At 41.1% G+C, this 20,346-nt stretch overlaps 1 protein-coding gene and 1 long non-coding RNA gene across 2 annotated transcripts; both read right to left on the bottom strand.

The window, feature by feature from the left end:
• Window positions 1-1,220: 1,220 nt before the first annotated feature.
• LOC119340617 lies at window positions 1,221-5,292 on the bottom strand. Its single transcript, XR_005164616.1, has 2 exons — window positions 4,741-5,292; window positions 1,221-4,659 (listed from the first exon to the last, which is right to left on the bottom strand). It is a non-coding gene; the product is annotated as an uncharacterized LOC119340617 (long non-coding RNA).
• A 13,791-nt stretch (window positions 5,293-19,083) lies between these two features.
• On the bottom strand, window positions 19,084-19,674 carry LOC119336011. The gene has a single exon (XM_037608049.1). The coding sequence runs from the start codon at window positions 19,619-19,621 to the stop codon at window positions 19,376-19,378; it is 246 nt and encodes an 81-aa protein (XP_037463946.1). The 5' UTR covers window positions 19,622-19,674; the 3' UTR covers window positions 19,084-19,375.
• Between the last annotated feature and the right edge of the window lie 672 nt (window positions 19,675-20,346).

Here is a 20,346-nt window from a genome sequence, read left to right on the forward strand (position 1 = left end):
CCTAGAGGTACTACTGATTAACTAACTACAGGATTAGATCCATTGCTAACTAAAATAATTCCGCCAGGACCATGCGGTGTCTCCTCGTTGGTGTACAATGCCACCTTTCGAGTGGTTCTTTTTCGATGTGATGGCTCAGAATAGTATCGAGTCCATAGAGAATGCGGCGAAAAGCCGGGGACCGGCAGACCGCCACGATCGGGTGGCGGCCGGCAGCCACCTGACTCCGGGAGACCAAGGAGGGATTGGATGCTAGGGTTCTCGATCGACTCTACCGGCTGGCTGCTGCGACCCGTACGTTTGGTTTGGACTGCGTTTTGCGGCGCGAGGGAACTTGCTGTGTGCGTCAGTAGTGGCTCGGTGCGTGGTAAGATGGATGGTTTTTGTGTGCCCGCTGGTGTGCTGAAATTGCTTGCTCGGTCACGGATGAATCACGCATGTCCATGGAAAGGGATTATGTACAGGGTGATCTGGATTGTTTAGGGTGCGATCGTACAATTGCAAACCTGCCGAAAAATTACTTCCTCTGTAAAAAAAAAATATGTAGCGATTAGATCACTAGATCTTTTTTTTATACTAGTAAGGGTGCCCGTGCGTTGCAACGGGATACATATTGTTGTAACAATCTTTAAAAAAGATGAAGATCAAGCACAACACAGTATTAAAGAATGACAATAAATAAATGAAAAACTGAAAATATAGAATTGGTTCATATATAGTATGTATCACATAAACTTAAATAAACATAACTACTTCTATCGACTCTTGCCGAGTCCAACATGAGTATAATAAATCTCAAACAATATATTTTTTCACACTGAATAACACATCAATTATATGAGTAAATTTGCCCGTGTGTTGCCACGGTTGTTTTTTATATTATTTTTAGGCCATGTAGCACAATGTATTGTGTAAACATTCCGAATAGTATGAAACTGATAATTGAAGAAGTGATGTCACATAACCAACCATACCCAACCGTGGTCCAAATGACCTGAATTTTGCGAATTATTTACATGTAGAAGAATAACCGATCATGTGATTTTCTTTGTCCTCCTATGAGCTTTCCCTTCCTTTTGAAAAAATAATATGGATTTACCTATCTCTATTAGTTCGGTAGAAAGATCCGAGTTTCTACCAAATTATGTGCAATCTGGATGCATGTGATAGCACTGTCGCAAAAGTGGCAAAGCAAACAACAAAAGGACAGAAGGGGGGCATAATATGACATTTAGGCATGTTACAAGACTGGGATTAACAACATCCGTCCCATGACAAACAAAATTAGAATGTGCTAAACACAATTAACATAAATCGCTTTATTGCAAGGTGGTCATCACCACAATATGGTCGTCGTTTCTTCCTCTGGCGTTGTCGCTCGCCCATCAAACAAATCGCGGCAGAGACACTGGCTATGATCGCTCACCCAGCAAACACCGCGCGGCAGAAACACTTACTATAATTGCTTGCCCTGCAAACACCCAAAGCAGATATGAATGCCTATTCCGATTAAAGAAAATATGCATTTCTTTCGGAACTCCCCTAGAAAGAGTTGAGGGACAGAATGGTAGCAAGATTTACCAAAGTGTCACCTCACAACTCCCTGGTTGACATAAAACAACATGTTAGGATAGATCATGGTGTATGCACATTATTCAAAGAGCTAAATGATATACATACAAAGTACAGGCACTCTAAGTTTCACATAGATTTACATTCCAGTACGGGCTCCAAAGGAAAACTAATTAATTTTGATAGAATTCACTGTCAAATCTATGAAGCACAATCTTCCATTTTCGTAGTTCAGTATCAAGCATCAGAACCTAAAACAGAAATGACTGAACTCAGAAATCCAACCATTTTCTGTACATCAACAACTCACATGCATCCCATCTCTGAAATATTGTAGCCTGTCCTAAATACTAAAGCATGTGTGGTATTTGCTCCGTTTATAATTAAGTGTCTTGTTGCATGCTTGTCTTGAATAAGAGGATAAATGCAATCATATGTGTAGCTGCATATATATAGGAAAGAGGGATGATCTTAACAGTGAAATGGGAGAGCTTCTGAATTAAGTACAAGATTGCATCATCCCTCCCTTCTTGAAAGTTTTTTAACTGAACCTCGCAAACTAACAGGGGCACTACTTATGGCACCTAACACCCAAAATTACAGAACCAAAAAGATGCACTATGCATTTCGGATCAGTTCATATCCTAATGATTTAAAATATAGCAGTCATGCTTAAAAGAACATAATTTATTTAAGTTGTAGTATATGTAGCAAACATGCTCGTGAGTTGCAACGGGAGAAGAAAACGACATTTTCAAATTTAGCGTGAGTTGTATGTATTTGCAAAATGCAAAAGATCAGCTAAACAAATGATCAAAGAATAAATGGGTTTTCTGTAGATCAATGTTCAAGTTTCTGAAGGAGGTTATATACATGTTGTTGAGACGAAGATCTGTGAGGATGTGGCGTCTTCCATATTGCATCTCAGAAATTCGACTGGACCCTGAGAACAGTTTGCTTTTCTATTTAGGAAAGGTTAATTAATTATTTTCCCACAAAAAGGTTAATTATTGGCTTCCTCCTTGTGCCATTTCATTGTGTGTGGGAGCTTTCCTTCAGACTACAGGGAGAAACCAAGATATGTGCTTGAACTGTTAATTTAAGTCCTTTCTACCAGTGCGATCATCTGCAGTTTTGAGTTACTGCCAGCTACATCTATGTGCTTCCCAGTTTCCCTGTGCATTGCTGGAGAACAACTTAATATTATGTTTCATTTTCTTTTGAGACTTCATACTGTAGCTGCAGTATCAGGTATCTAAAATTGTTTGTGTATATAGGCCACAAGTACAAGAATCCTTCATTATAACTGTAGCATCTGCTCCAAATACTGAATGATGGCATTACCTTGTCAAATACTGAATGCAGCTAATTTTGGCTTTTTCAATAGCTAATTGTCCTGACTAAAATAAGGATTTTGACATTGGTTATTGTTTTGTTATTAATCCAAAATATATATTGGTGCTAGAGCACAATCCCTGTGCACAGGGTACAGGAAAACAATTGGCATATACACGATACAGAAGAAATTAGAAGTAAATAGTACATGGGAGCAATCAGCATACAGAGCTCGTGTTCTTCGAAGAAATCTGCAACAAATCAAAGGAGACGGAGAGGGATGTGAGAGCTCACCCACTTGCCTGCCACAAGAAATAGAAATTTTCTTAGTCTGTAGATTCAGTAAAGCAATTACAGTGAAGCGTAACATTCCAACTCTATAAGACCACTGTCAGTGGCGAATATACTTCCAGTTATGATCATAATAAGCCAATAAATGGACTTTTCTTTTCTTATTATACCATTGGAAGAGTGCATAAATCTGGAAATCAAGAAAAAAGAAAGAGTTTACACTAAAGATTATCAACTAAAAAAGCATGTATAAATCTTTAGATTTAATCAGTGCTGAATAAGTGGTTCCATTTTCTTTGTGGGGGTTGACTATAGAGACTTACATTTTTCTGCCTGGAATCTTTCTGACATTATTAGTGAGAATCATGGCACACATTATCAGTCAGGTATGAACTTTATGACATGGTAAGCCGACATCATGGCAGAACTTACAACATGCAGCACATGCACTAAAATTTGTCAAATTATTGTACAGAAATATTTAGTCATTTTTTCCAGAAACCGTCAATACAGAACAGTTGAAATCTAGTGTTTTTCCTTCACCAGCCTTCACTATCTTAGTTTCACAAAAAATGCAAGCAGCAGACCCAGGAACGCAGAGAGAAAATCAGACTAAGGTATTGAGAGAAAATGTAGTTGCCTTGCATGTACAGCGAAGTCTGCCAAGCTTGCAGTGTCAGTGGAAAATGCTAATGGTTCCTTGTAGGTTTAAGAAACAGCAAAACTTGAGGCATCAGAATACACTACAGCAATATAACATTGAGTCAGTGTGTTGCAACGGGAGAAAACGCGGGATGGGGAACCGGTTGTGCGTTGCAACAGAAGAAAGTGTGAGATAGGGAGCCGGTGTTGATATTATTTAGTGACGAGTATTTACAACCCATCTCACATCAAAGTGATATAATCAAATGTAAATAAAATTCTTGGAAAACATTGTTCAACATATGTTGTTTAGATTTATTATAGAGTTTAAAAAGTAAGTAAATTTGAATTAACAAGATGAAAGCCAATTCTACACTGTAATTTTATAAGTCCAAAATATTTAGACGACTCCATCAAATGTATAGCTCGGGACTGAGCTATTTTCCTTTTGAGACATCTCTGCACACACTCGAATGCTGGCTTTGCTTGTGAAAAGAATTCTTGTTGGCAATAAAAAGATACAGTGGTAAGGGAACTTACCGAGTAGACATTGTAGTTCCATAGCCCAGGATCAATTGCCACTCATGAATCATAGGAAGGGGTCGAGGAATCAATATTTTACCCAAAAATCCAATAGATAAACGTTCATGGTCATGTACGTACGTAACCTTTGTACCTCTCCATAACGCAGTATAGCATCACACTAAGCCAGTCAGCAGCAAACAGACCAACTTTTTCCTGCCAAATTCAGGTCCCAGATAAATCCTCCGCTCGCTCCCCGTCTGCCCCTGCGTGTCCTCCACATGAGATTAGCAGCAGCTGCATCAAAGTAGTAGCAGCATCAGAATCAATCAACAAACAAGAGAGCAGTTGTATAATATGCAACTAACAAGAGCACACCAGCAGCGCACAACATAGAGAGCAGCCGTCCCTCTCCCCTGCCCTCCCCGCACCGGCAGCGCACCAGACCACCCTCGTCCCCGTCCATCTCCCCCTGGGAGCCCGCACCATGGGCTCCCCGACCAGCGCCTCCGTCGCCAAACGCCGCCCACTCCCGCGAACGTCTGCGCCCTATCTCCTCTTCACCGGAGAAACCAACAGCACATCCTCCTGCCGTGCCTCCCCCTCGTTTCTCTCCTTCCTCCCAGTTTTCTCTCTCCCTCTCCCTCGTCCTCCCTCCTTTTCTTCCAGGAGCACGCCGGAGCAACCGTGGTGCCGCCCCGGAGAACCCCAACGCCTTGTAAGTCCCGCCGCCGCTCGCTTGGATCCGGCCGCCGCCGAAGTTCCGCACGGCCTGCCAGTCAGCCGCCACCCTGTGCAGACCTCACTCGATTGGATCGAGCGGGAGATCCGCCTGCCGCCCCGCACGCTCGTTGACCGCCTCGATCTGGATCGATCGGGAGGAGACCCTGATGAGTTGACCCGCTCAAATTAGCAAAGATTGCGGGTTGAATACTCTAAAATGGAGGGTCTCTTTTGAGAAAACAAAACGTTTTCTCAGTTTAGCCACTTAAAAGAGGACTGTGGGTTGAGTTCTAAAAACTGAAGGAGCTTTTCTGCAAACAATACGGACGACGTACAACCAGAAGCAATATCTGCTTTATTAGTACTAGCAAATATGCCCGTGCGTTGCAATGGGAGAAAAAACTATCAAATTATGCAGGAGTGATAGATAATGGCTATTAAAATGCCAAGCTGAGATAAGGGCTTTTAAAATGTCATTTCAAAACTATGTCTAAATGATGTCATGATGAGATAAGAGACTTTTGAAAAGTCATTTCAAAAAACAAAAAATGTGATGGTTTGACTACGATTTGATTTCCTAAGGCGCCACAACGAATTATTTTTTGCTGAGCAAACTGCATTGATGGACCATGCCTAAGCTAGACTGATGAATGATGTATATCATCTTGACCTAGCGTAGCGGTGGTTATCATAACAATTACTGCGGTACCAGAATAAACATAGCTGTGTATGGAGGCAAAATAGACATTTAGTCATTTTTATATAGTTTACAAAAACTAACCCATTGAAAGTTGTGTAAATATTTTTTGGGTTCAGCATTGTACGAAACACGGAAGCCTTTTTTTTACTCGATGTGAGGGACTAAATAAAATCATAAATCAACCTCTAGAGATCCCCTGTTAAAACTTCTACGCAGGCGTTGTTTCGTTTTGTTCATCATTTACGGGCCTGTTTTAATTTTGGAAACATTTCAAAAAAATCATGTATATTTTTTTTCTAATTCCAGAATGTGTTTTGAATACTGGGATTTTTTTAAAAATCATGTTTTTTTATGAACATCTATTTGATATTGTGATTTTTTTCTATGATATGCGAACAATTTTTTGAAATCATGAACAATTTATGATTTCTCGATAAAACTCGCAGCTTTTTAAAATTTGGTTCTTTTGAAAATCCCGAATGAATTTAAAGAATGAAAAAAGAAAAAAGGAAAAACGAAATAGAAAACAGGGCGCCAACAGCCGCATATGAGCCGGCCCATTAGCGCGTGGAGGAGGAGGAAAAAGTGTAGGAACCAGGGATCGAACGCTGGTCTCCCGCATGCTAGGCGAACGCCTTGGCCACTGGGCTAGCTGTGGTCTTGTCTTTTATTAGTGTATCACACTATAAGAACTAAGCCGGCGGTGATTTTGAAATAAATCCGAATTGTTTTACTTATGGATGGCATAGTGGGTAATTATGCCAACTTCGAGGGCTATTTCTATGACGGACGACCAGAAACACTATTTGCTCCGTGCGTTGCAACGGGAGACAAAAAAGTTACACGCCAGCCAAATAAGTATGACTCAATACCCCAAATTATGAGTGTTCTTTATTTTCACATGGTGGCTCACCATGTTTCCACTTATCTTTCTTCCCACACCCTCGTTGATGATGTACACGATATGCATGTGATCGCAATGCATTTGACGTGGTAAATCCCAAGGCAATGAGCTTGCCACTGCATGGCACGCGCGCTAGAGATTGTTTAAAACTTTAAAAACAAATTTCATGGACCACAAACTACTCCTAGCGCCTAGACATAAAAAGACTTTCCAAAAACTACCCAAATCCTAGACATGAAAGACTTTTGAATCGACGAACATTTTTTCTAATCGAGAAACATTTGTTTTAAAATTTTGGGCATTTTTTAAATGCATGAACATTTGTTTTGTTCAGACGAACATTTTTTGAAATGCATGAATTGTTTTCGAATTCATGAACATTTGTTTTGTTCACACGAACATTTTTTGAAATGCATGCATATTTTTTGAATTGATGAACATTTTTTGAGTTAGCAAACCTTTTTTGTATCGATAAACTTTTTTTATAATTGGGGAACAAATTTTGAAAAATTGTGATTTTTTTATAATTTGCGAACAGTTTTGTGAATCACCAAAAAAATGAAAACTGCGGAAAATTTATGAGTTCTCACACATTTTTTGAATTCATAAACATTCTATGATTTCTCGAATATTTTTCTCAAAGCTTGCAACCTTTTGTAATTTGAAAATCTCGAATTAATTTAAAGAAGGAAAAACAAAAACAGAAATGAGAAAAGAAAAAATGAAATGAAAACAGAATAGGGGCGTCACGCCCCACGGGCCGGCCCATGAACGCGTATGTGGGAGGGAGGAGGTGCTTGACAAAAAGGTAGAGGAAATAGGACGACCCTGGGGATCGAACCCGGGTCTGCGCGGTGGAGAAGATGTGCTTCAACCACTGAGCTGGTAGAGCGTCTGTGACATGCGCGGGGTATTTATTTTATAAACTCCTGTGCGCGACGATGACTTTCAAAAAATCGAATCGTTTTCTTGACTTATGAGTGGCACAGCGGGTAATTTATAGCAACTTTAAGGGTATTTTTTTTGACGGACGACCAGAAGCACTATTTGCTTTATTAGTAGGGAAAGATATATAGGGAAAAAGGAAAGATAGGAACGCGGTTAATCTGCACCCGGGCTCATATGCTCCCGCATGAACAGTAAAATCGAAAAAAATTTAAAAAATTCCAAATTTTTTTTGAGAGAAACATTGACAAAAGTTCTAAGTGCCTGCAAAAATTCATCATGAAATCACATTCCTAGAAGGCGTGGCAAAAAAAACAAAAATAGTACTATGAAAATGCTACTTTCAAACGCATTTTGAAGCAATGAATTTGTTTTTTTTGCCACGCCTTACAGGATTGTGATTTCGTGATGAATTTTTGCAGACACTTAGAACTTTTGTCAATGTTTCTCTCAAAAAAGATTGGAATTTTTTGAACTTTTTTTGAATTTTTTTCGATTTTACTGTTCATGCAGGAGCATATGAGCTCGGGTGCAGAATGAACTTTTCGGAAAGATAGGGAGTACTAGCAGATTGTGTGACTTAATTTTTTACTCAAGTGTCAAAAATGTGTCAAAAATGCTTTTCTATTATGGGAGGGAGAGAGTAACTTATAACATGTTTAAAGACACCAAAACAAACACCACTAACAAATAGATATCATATGGTTGTGGGCATCACACGATGCAGAGGCCGAGTGTTTCAACCTCCTTTTCAAGAAGAAAAACAAATAGACATCATAAGGAAAGGTAAACCATATAAAACCTAAAGTTGCATCAAAGATCATTAAAGTCGACATCTCTACATCACAAATAAATTGTCATCTCTAACACCTCATTTTACATGTCAGCGTTCCTAACTAACCGTTGGTGAATAAACAAACAACACAAAACCAAGTTTGCACAACCTAGACTAATTGAAAAGTGTAAGAGCCTAAGGTAGTGAACACGTTGTGACTGATGACACACCCTAAGTGCAACATTGTCTATTAGATGAGACATTCTTTGTAGAACGGAGCTGCTTGCTCGGCCTTAAACTCGAGGCCCTTAACAGATTATAAGTACAATTCAAAACGGTAACGAAAAAGGTTCGATACAAGTTCATGAATGACCGAACATAGCTACACAACGCCTATGAGAAAAGGTGGAGAAGACCACAATGATCCTCAGGGTCGCCCATGGACCACCTAGTTGTAGCCCACCTAGACGCACAGTGGCTCCCCTAGCCGTTGTTGGCCTGCCATGAGATGGCCCGTAAGACATGGCATCTCCGGAGGGCATGTTATTTATAAGCCGGTCTAGTCTAGGACGATCTGCTATTGTCCTAACGGTCTCCAGAACTTCGGAAGCACGGCAATTTTATACACAAGCAGTTTGATCGGCTTTGCCTCAAGGAACAGTTAGAGATGGGCATACCTAGGTATGAGCCTATCTTGTAGTTCATCATTTGTGTATCCCTAAGTAGTGATTCAAGGTCACCTTAGTGATAATAATTGCACTCTTCTAATGTATTTGAAGTCCTAGCTGTTGGGGAACGTAGCAGAAATTCAAAATTTTCCTACGTGTCACCAAGATCTATCTATGGAGAGACCAGCAACGAGTAGAAAGAGAGTGCATCTACATACCCTTGTAGATCGCTAAGCGGAAGCGTTCAAGTGAACGGGGTTGATGGAGTCGTACTCGTCGTGATTCAAATCACCGATGATCCTAGTGCCGAACGGACGGCACCTCCGCGTTCAACACACGTACAGCCCGGTGACGTCTCCCACGCCTTGATCCAGCAAGGAGAGAGGGAGAGGTTGAGGAAGACTCCATCCAACAGCAGCACAACGGCGTGGTGGTGGTGGAGGAGCGTGGCAATCCAGCAGGGCTTCGCCAAGCACCATGGGAGAGGAGGAGTAGGAAGAGAGGTAGGGCTGTGCCAGAACTTTGTGTATAGCTCCCATGCGCCTCTCCACTATATATAGGGGTGGAGGGGCTGGTTTCTTGCCCTCCAAGTCCATTGGGGCGTTGGCCAAGGTGGGAGGAAAGAAATCTCATTATTTCCTTCCCCACCGATTGTTATCCCCCCTTTTTAGGGATCTTGATCTTATCCCTTCGGGATATGATCTTATTCCTTCTAAGGGGGGATCTTGGTGCGCCTTGACCAGGGGTGTGGGGCCTTGCCCCCACTACCCACGTCCATGTGGGTCCCCCCATGCAGGTGGGCCCCACTCCGGAACCTTCTAGAACCTTCCCGGTACAATACCGAAAAATCCCGAACATTTTCCGGTGGCCAAAATAGGACTTCCCATATATAAATCTTTACCTCCGGACCATTCCGGAACTCCTCGTGACGTCCGAGATCTCATCCGGGACTCCGAACAACATTCGGTAACCACATACAAACTTCCTTTATAACCCTAGCGTCATCGAACCTTAAGTGTGTAGACCCTACGGGTTCGGGAGACATGTAGACATGACCGAGACGTTCTCCGGTCAATAACCAACAGCGGGATCTGGATACCCATGATGGCTCCCACATGTTCCACGATGATCTCATCGGATGAACCACGATGTCAAGGACTTAATCAATCCCGTATTCAATTCCCTTTGTCTATCGGTATGTTACTTGCCCGAGATTCGATCGTCGGTATCCAATACCTTGTTCAATCTCGTTACCGGCAAGTCACTTTACTCATTCCGTAACACATCATCCCGTGATCAACTTCTTGGTCACATTGCGCATATGATGATGTCCTACCGAGTGGGCCCAGAGATACCTCTCCGTTTACACGGAGTGACAAATCCCAGTCTCGATCCGCATAAAACAATAGATACTTTCGGAGATACCTGTAGTGCACCTTTATAGTCACCCAGTTACGTTGTGACGTTTGATACACCCAAAGCACTCCTACGGTATCCAGGAGTTACACGCTCTCATGGTCGAAGGAAGAGATACTTGACATTGGCAAAGCTCTAGCAAATGAACTACACGATCTTTTGTGCTAGTCTTAGGATTGGGTCTTGTCCATCACATCATTCTCCTAATGATGTGATCCCGTTATCAACGACATCCAATGTCCATAGCCAGGAAACCATGACTATCTGTTGATCACAACGAGCTAGTCAACTAGAGGCTCACTAGGGACATATTGTGGTCTATGTATTCACACGTGTATTACGATTTCCGGATAATACAGTTATAGCATGAATAAAAGACAATTATCATGAACAAGGAAATATAATAATAATACTTTTATTATTGCCTCTAGGGCATATTTCCAACACTAGCATGACCTAAAAGCACATAAGGAGGAACTTAAGATAAATAATCTCAGTTAGAGAGTTTCGAATGAGGATTAGTGTATCATTTGCATAATGTAGATGCGAGAATCTTTCAAGCACCACCATGGACGCAACCCCCTGAATATGACCCGCTTCTTGACGCGATCAAGCATTCCTGCCAATGCATTGGAAACTACGCTGAATAGAAGGGGCGACAACGGGTCACCATATTGATGGTGTCCTGAACTAGGGGGTACTCATCACGTCATCTCCCAGCCAGGTGGATCGGGCCGAGGACCCCCCATGGCGGCTCATGACGCATACAAGGAAGACTCCACAAGACTTGGCACACAAGACGAGGACTCTTGTAAATCCTAGGCCTCCGGTGCATTACATAAACCGAAGCCAGACTAGTCAATAGATGATCTTAGAATCATACATAACAATCTCATGGTAGATACATGTACTCTGTATTATCCCCCGTATGAATACAATCAAAAGCAGGACGTATGGTATTATCTCTTCGAGAGAGCCCGAACCTAGGTAAAATCTCGTGTCCACGTTACCATCGCTCCAAGACGCCTAGCTAAGAACCCCTACCTCGAGATATGTCGGATTTAGTACCGACATTGATGGTCCATACAGGTCCCTGCTGGTAGTTGATACGTCTCCAACGTATCTATAATTTTTTATTGTTCCATGTTAGTATATTATCTGTTTTGGATGTTTTATATGCATTAATATGTTATTTTATATTATTTTTGGGACTAACCTATTAACCTAGAGCCCGGTGCCAGTTTCTGTTTTTCCTTGTTTTGAGCTTCGTGGAAAAGGAATACCAAACGGAATAAAACCTTCACGATGATTTTTTTGGACCAGAAGACACCCAGGAGACTTGGAGATCAAGTCGGAAGAGCCACGAGGCATCCACAAGGGGGGAGGGCGCACCCAGGTGGGTAGGGTGCGCCCCTACCTTGTGGGCCCCTCGTGACTCCCCTGACCTAATTATTCGTCCTATGTATTCACATATATCCCCAAACCACCAGAAGCATCCACAAAAACACTTTTCCACTGCCGCAACCTTCTGTTCCCGTGAGATCCCATTTAGGGGCCTTTTCCGGCATCCTGCCGGAGGGGGATTTGATCACGTAGGGCTTCTACATCAACTCTATTGCCCTTCAATGAAGCATGAGTAGTTTACCTCAGACCTACGGTCCATAGCTAGTAGCTAGATGGATTCTTCTCTCTCTTTGATTCTCAGTACCATGTTCTCCTCGATGTTCTTGGAGATCTATCCGATGTAATCTTTTGCAGTGTGTTTGCCGAGATCCGATGAATTGTGGATTTATGATCAGCTTATCTATGAATATTATTTGAATCTTCTCTGAATTCTTATATGCATGATTTGATATCTTTGTAATTCTCTTCGAACTATTGGCTTGGTTTGGCCAACTAGATTGGTTTTTCTTGCAATGGAAGAAGTGCTTAGGTTTGGGTTCAATCTTGCGGTGTCCTTTCCTAGTGACAGTAGGAGCAACAAGGCACGTATTGTATTGTTGCCATCGAGGATAAAAATATGGGGTTTACATCATATTGTTTGAGTTTATTCCTCTACATCATGTCATCTTACTTAATGCGTTACTCTGTTCTTCATGAACGTAATACTCTAGATGCAGCCAAGAGTTAGTCGATGTGTGGAGTAATAGTAGTAGATGCAGGCAGGAGTCGGTCTACTTGACACGGACGTGATGCCTATATTTCATAATCATTGCCTTGGATATCGTCATAACTTTGCGCTTTTCTATCAATTGCTCGACAGTAATTTGTTCACCCACCGTATTATTTGCTATCTTGAGAGAAGCCACTAGTGAAACCTCTGGGGCCCGGGTCTATTTTCCATAATGTTAGTTTCCGATTACTATTTTGCAATCTTTTACTTTTCGATCTATAAACCAAAAATACCAAAAATATTTACTTTACCTTTTGTTTAGTTTCATCTATCCCTATTAGATCAAACTTTTGCAAGTGACCGTGAACGGATTGACAACCCATTTATCGCGTTGGGTGCAAGTTGTTTGATTGTTTGTGCAAGTATTGGTGATTTATGCGTTGTCTCTTACTGAATTGATACCTTGGTTCTCAAACTGAGGGAAATACTTATCTCTACTTTGCTGCATCACCCTTTCCACTTCAAGGGAAAAACCAACACAAGCTCAAGAAGTAGCAGGAAGAATTTCTGGCGCCGTTGCCGGGGGGAACTACGCCAAGTCAAGACATACCAAGTACCCATCATAAAACTCTCATCTCTTGCATTACATTATTTACCATTTGCATCTAGTTTTCCTCTCCCCCACTCTAAAATGATTTCTGAAACTATTTTCCTTTTTCTTCGCCCTTCTTCTGTTTGTCTTCTTCGTTTGTCTTTTGCGTGCTCGTGTGTTGGATTGCTTGCTTTGTCAGGATGGCTCAAGAAAATACCAAATTGTGTGACTTTTCCAATACTAATAATAATGATTTTATTAGTACTCCAATTTCTCCCATCACTAGTGCGGAATCTTCTGAAATTAATGCCGCTTTGCTAAATCTTGTTATGAAAGATCAATTTTCCAGCCTTCCTAGTGAAAATGCCGCATCCCATCTAAATAGTTTCGTTGAGTTTGTGCGATATGCAAAAGAAGAAAGATGTGGATAATAATATTGTTAAATTGAAGTTATTTCTGTTTTCACTTAAAGATCATGCTAAAAGTTGGTTTTCATCTTTGCCTAAAAATAGTATTGATTCATGAAATAAGTGTAAATATGATTTTACTTCCAAGTATTTTCCTCTCGGTAAGATCATCTCCCTTAGGAAAGATATTATGAATTTTAAGCAACATGATCATGAACACGTGGCATAATCTTGGGAGAGGATGAAATTGATGTTACGAAATTGCCCTACTCATGGTTTAAATTTGTGGATGATTATACAAAAAAATTATGCTAGATTGGATTTTACTTCTAGAAATCTTTTAGATTCGGCCGCGGAAGGCACTTTTATGAAAATTACTTTATGAGAAGCTACTAAACTCCTAGATAATATTATGGTTAATTATTCTCAGTGGCACACCGAAAGATCTTTCACTAGTAAAAAAGTGCATGCCATTGAAGAGATTAATGTTTTGAGTGGAAAGATGGATGAATTTATGAAATTATTTGCTAGCAAGAGTTCTTCTATTGATCCTAATGATATGCCTTTGTCTACTTTGATTGAGAATAATAATGAATCTATGGATGTGAATTTTGTTGGTAGGAACAATTTTGGTAATAATGCATATAGAGGTAATTTTAATCCTAGGTCGTTTCCTAGTAATTCCTCTAATAGTTATGGTAATTCCTACAACAATTCTTATGGAAATTATAATAAGATGTCCTCTGATTTTGAGAATAGTGTTAAAGAATTTATGAGTTCGCAAAAGAATTTTAATGTCTTGGCTGAAGAAAATTTGCTTAAGATTGATGATTTGGCTAGGAACGTGGATAGAATTTCTCTTGATGTTGATTCTTTGAAAATTAGATCTATTCCACCCAAGTACGATATCAATGAATCTCTAAAGGCTATGAGAATCTCCATTGATGAGTGCTAAACGAGATTGGTTTGTAAAAGCGTGTTCTTCTAGTTTTCGTGCAAATAATGATGAAGATCTTAAGGTGATTGATGTGACTCATATTGAATCTTTGTTTAGCAATATAAATCTTGATAAAGATGGGACCGGAGATGATTCAACTTTAGTTAAAAGGCGTCCAAATGATTCGGAGTTTTTAGATCTTGAAGAAAAAAAATGATAAAAGTGGGATTGGAGAGGTCAAAACTTTAAGTAGCAATGAACCCACTCTTTTGAATTTCAAGGAATTTAATTATAATAATTGTTCTTTAATAGATTGTATTTCCTTGTTATAATTCATGTTGAATTCTCCTCATGCTTATAATCAAAACAAAGCTTTTACCAAATATATCGTTGATGCTATGATGCAATCTTTTGAAGAAAAGCTTGAATTGGAAGTTTCTATCCCTAGAAAACTTTCTGATGAGTGGGAACCTACTATTAAGATTAAGAGTAAAGATTATGAGTGCCATGGTTTGTGTGCTTTGGGTGCTAGCGTTTCCACGATTCCAAAAACTTTATGTGATGTGTTAGGTTTCCGTGAATTTGATAATTGTTCTTTAAATTTTCATCTTGCGGATTCCACTATTAAGAAACCTATGGGAAGGATTAATGATGTTATTATTATTGCAAATAGGAATTATGTGTCCGTAGATTTCATTGTTCTTGATATACATTGCAATTATACATGTCCTATTATTTTTGGTAGACCTTTCCTTAGAATGATTGGTGCAATTATTGATATGAAAGAAGGAAACATTAGATTTCAATTAGGAAGGGCATGGAACACTTTTCGAGAAAGAAAAATTAAGTTGCCATATAGATCTATTATGAGAGCTACTTATGGATTTCATACCAAAGATGACAATATCTAGATCTATTCGTGTTTTTATGCCTAGCTAAGGGCGTTAAACAACAGCGCTAGTTGGGAGGCAACCCAATTTTATTTTTATTTTTTTGCTTTTTGCTCATGTTTTGCTTTGAACAATTCATCTAACCTCTGGTTAGATGTGGTTTTGTGTTTTAATTAGTGTTTGTGCCAAGTAAGACCTTTGGGATGGCTTACAGTGATAGTTGTTTTGATCTTGCTGAAAGACAGAAACTTTTACTCCCAGGAAAATAATTTTCATAATTCACAGAAGTGTGATTTTGATCTGATTCTTTTTGCACAAGATTGGTACACAAATTGCCCAGGTTGTCCTACTGTTTCAGAATTTTTGGAGTTACAGAAGTATTTGAAGTTTCCAGATTTCAATAGACTGTTTTGTTTTTGACAGATTCTGTTTTCTATGTGTTGTTTGCTTATTTTGATGAATCTATGGGTAGTATCGATGGGTATGAACCATGGAAAAGTTGGAATAGAGTTCACAGCAGTACCAAAAGTAGTGATTTATTTTCTTATACTAACGGAGCTTATGAGATTTTCTGTTGAGTTTTGTGTTGTGAAGTTTTTAAATTTTGGGTAAGGATTTGATGGACTATGGAATAAGGAGTGTCAAGAGCTTAAGCTTGGGGGTTCCCAAGGCACCCCAAGGTAATATTCAAGGACAACCAAGAGCCTAAACTTGGGATGCCCCAGAAGGCATCCCCTCTTTCGTTTTCGTCTATCGGTGATTTTACTAGAGGCTATATTTTTATTCACCACATGATATGTGTTTTGCTTGGAGCATCTTGTATGATTTTAGTCTTTGCTTTTTAGTTTGCCACAATCCTTCCTGCACACCTTTTGAGAGGGGCACGCATGAATCGTGATTTATTAGAATACTCTGTGTGCTTCACTTATATCTTTTGAGCTAGGCAATTTTGCTCTAGTGCTTCACTTATATCTTTTTAGAGCATGGTGGTGGTTTTATTTTATAGAAATTGTTCAACTCTCATGCTTCACTTATATTTTTGAGAGTCTTTTTAAACAGCATGGTAATTTGCTTTGGTTATAAATTTAATCCTAATATGATAGGCATCCAAGAGGAATATAATAAAAACTTTCATATAAAGTGCATTGAATACTATGAGAAGTTTGATTCTTTAAGATTGTTTTGAGATATAAAGATGGTGATATTAGAGTCATGCTAGTGAGTAATTGTGGATTGGAGAAATACTTGTGTTGAGGTTTGTGATTCCCGTAGCATGCACGTTTGGTGAACCGTTATGTAACGAAGTTGGAGCATGAAGTATTTATTGATTGTCTTCCTTATAAGTGGCGGTCGGGGACGAGCGGTCGTCTTTTCCTATCAATCTATCCCCCTAGGAGCATGTGCGTAGTACTTTGTTTCGATAACTAATAGATTTTTGCAATAAGTATATGAATTCTTTATGACTAATGTTTGCGGACTAGCCCTCCTCTATCTCTGGATGGATGCGAAAGAAAATTTGCGGTCAGCGTTGGAGATGACCTTATGGAATCCCCTACCATTTCAATGGTGGATCCTACCTCATACCTAATCCCCAACTATAACTTAACAACTCAGTCCATAACATCGTTCATGTAAGGATCAATCCACAGGTTTAGCATTATTATTATATATATATATATATATATATATATATATATATATATATATATATATATATATATATATATATATATATATATATATATATATATTTATCACTTGCAGGTACTCGGCTGCCCGTATGTGGTCAGCAGTATTAGAGCATCTACAGTCGGACTCCTCAAAATGACCGGGCGGACGCAGGACCACTGACCGGTTAGGAGAGAAAGAAGCAAAAAAGATGACTCAACCAGACCTCTCAAAACCTCCTTAAATGACCGGCATGTACAGTAGCCCTCATCTTCATCTCATATATGAGGTGAGTATGAGGAGTGTCAGACGTATTTATTCAGTGGTCCTATGTCCGCCACGTAGGATTGAGCCCACCATAAAAAAATTGATCCAACCGGACCCCTCAAAGTATCCTTAAATGATAAACCTGTTTGGCAGCCCTTATATTCATCTCATACATGAGATGAGTATAAGGAGTGCTCAGACGTGTCCGGTCAGTGGTCATGTGTTCATCACGTAGGATTGGGCCCACCACAAACCATCTTTTTTTCTTTATTTTTTTTCTTTCTCTCTCTCCTTCTCCGCCAATCACATGTATCTGGCCGGGTATCTAAGGAAAAAATGAGGGACATGATTGTGCGGACAGACAAATAGGAAGTCAAAACGGGCACGTACGGATGCTGATCAGACGCGTCCACGGACGCTTGAGAGGTCAAATTTTGTTTGGTGCTACTGTAGATGCCCTTACCGATGGGGTTTCCGGCTCATTAGTGATAAGAGCAAAGAATAGTTACGGCGTAGAGAATCTACTCCCCGATAGAACCATGCCAGCCTCTCACATGAGAATTTGGATCATCCATTAACATGAATCAAGTTTCAACGATACTTTTCTTTGTCTTCATGTTTTAGTGAGACTAATTACCCCGAGACGCGTCACGCCGGTGAAGCCACTCGTCCAAGTCTTTTGCAACCGGGCGGCGTGGACACGTTGAGGACTTGGGGCATCAGTTTTTTGCGAACAAACTCTTATGAAAAGTTGAGAAAATCCACGCTATGTCGCCAAATAAAGTTGGTCCGTACATCACTGCCTAAAGGAAGACCAGGGGTGCTGCCGGCCACTGACGAGAAAGATGAGAAGTAAAAGCATCTTCAGCTACGTACCTTTAATTCGTCTCCTCAAATGTCTGTGGACACGCTCGGTCACGTTTTGAGCCCATATTTATCTGTCTGCACAACCACACTCTTTCTTTTCTTTCTCATATATCGGGTCACGTGCATGTGAATGATGGAGATGAAGAGAGAAAGAAAAGAATGAATAAAAAAAGAGAAAATGTGGTATGGGATGGGGACACGTCCTATGTGGCGGACAGACCGAACACGCCCGGGTGCGTCTGTGAGCCCTCATATCCTCCCCATATTTAAGATGGATATGAGGGTTCGCGGACAGTCCAGACGTATAGGAAAGATATGAGAGGTTCGGTTGGGTCAATTTTTTGTTACTTTTTACTTCTCTCTAGTCCGTTCAATGGTCCTATGTCCCCCCGATTAATTTGAGAAGTCCGCAGCGAGGCCAGCAGGCAGCTACAGTGAACTGAGGTCAGGTTGACGCCAGTGAGGCGTCCAGCAGAGCTCGAATTGGCCCAGCTGAGCACCGCCTAGGAGGACTTCCGTTCGCCGCCAGTCAAACAAAGCCGAGAAGGACAAAACGGAAGCCCAACTAACTGCGTACCAAGAAACGGCTGAGCCTACCATGGCCTCACACGTGGGGTCATAACACGTTCTGCCTCTTGGCCTCATGAGGCCATGGGTGACACATGCGAATGTCAGCTTCCACTTCTAGGCATGCATTTGTCTCAAAAAGAAAACTTCCACGCATGCATACGTAGCAAAATATACAGAACTTTTCTTGGTCAAGGTTTGAGAACTTATGAGGAAGTAGACTAGAGTATCAATTCAATTCATAAACAAAGGTTGATTCTCAAAAAAAATCATAAACAAAGGTTTACAAATGTAATTTAAATACAAATGTATTGCTGATGCTTCTGCAGCTTGCCTATGTTTTATTCAAACAGAATCCTACGTACTATATGTGTATCCTTTCTCCTGTATGTATGTACAAAGTGCCAACCAGCGTACACGTACGCGTGGGCAAAAATCACCAACAAACCAAGCAACGAATCCAATCCTACGGTCGCTCACCAGAGCCTACCACCTGGGGCCGCCAAAAACACGTTGGAACTTGAAGCACGAGAGGACGTACGCCGGCCGAGCTGCGGCGCTCGGCCTCGGCCATCTACGGGCAGTGGACGTTTGGGCTGTTGGTGCCGCACGAGGGGCCCGGCCCGCCCAGCTGCTGCATGTACAGCCGCCGGAGCGCCTGGACCACGTTCGACGCGCCGCCCGCGGCCGGCAGCGGGGTCCCTCCGGCGGCCGCCCAGTCGGCGCCCCCCAGCGGCCGCGCCTCGCCGAGCACCGCCAGCAGCACGAGCGCCGCCACGATCACCGTCAGATCGAGCCTCATCCTCCCCACGACGGCCATGTCGTCAACCTTAGCTTTCTTCTAACCCTCTTCCTCTTTGCAACAAGTGTGTACGACTTGGACGCTGGGTTTTGGCAATGTGTGTAGGCAACTTTGTACGCTATACGAGGTAGCTATATGGCCTATGGAATGGGTCGCGGGCGCCTATATATAATGCGCGAGGGAGAAGCGGTCGATGGATGGATCAACGGAGGAAGGCGTGGAGATTAGGAAGGGAGGAAGTTGCATGACAGTTGCGTGCGGCGACTTGGTATTTCACGTTCGCGCGCAAGTTTGAAAAGTCAGTGGACGCGTAGGCGCGCGACACGTCGATCGATCGATCGATCGATATGGCGTCGTAGAATTCCATATAAACGGTTCGTATACTCTTCTTCTTTAGCGGCCTGGCAATGTTTTTTGAGTAACGGCCCTAAGGCATTTTATTCATTCATAGACCGTACATAGTCCAAGTGCACCACCGCACTTAAGAACTCAGGGATTACATCATAGGTTACATTTTGCACGCTTGTAAACAGTGCTTAGCTAAAAGATGTGTTGTTTCGTTTGCTCCTCGTCCACAATGTCTCACTTCAAATCCCTGAAAAGATGAGAGGTACGAAGTCATCTCTCGAAAAACTGGTCCACAACTCGAGTGGTTTCGTCCTGCATTCCAATCATCTGCCACATTTTTGCAATCAGCCAACAGCATGGCATCTCTACAACCCAGAACCTCACAAACATATGGA

The sequence above is a fragment of the Triticum dicoccoides genome, chromosome 7B (assembly GCF_002162155.2).
Source record: "Triticum dicoccoides isolate Atlit2015 ecotype Zavitan chromosome 7B, WEW_v2.0, whole genome shotgun sequence".
Taxonomy (NCBI): Eukaryota; Viridiplantae; Streptophyta; class Magnoliopsida; order Poales; family Poaceae; genus Triticum; species Triticum dicoccoides.

Coding starts and splice junctions, on each gene's coding strand:
- LOC119336011 (XM_037608049.1), bottom strand. CDS start 19,621: ATGGCCGTCGTGGGGAGGATGAGGCTCGATCTGACGGTGATCGTGGCG.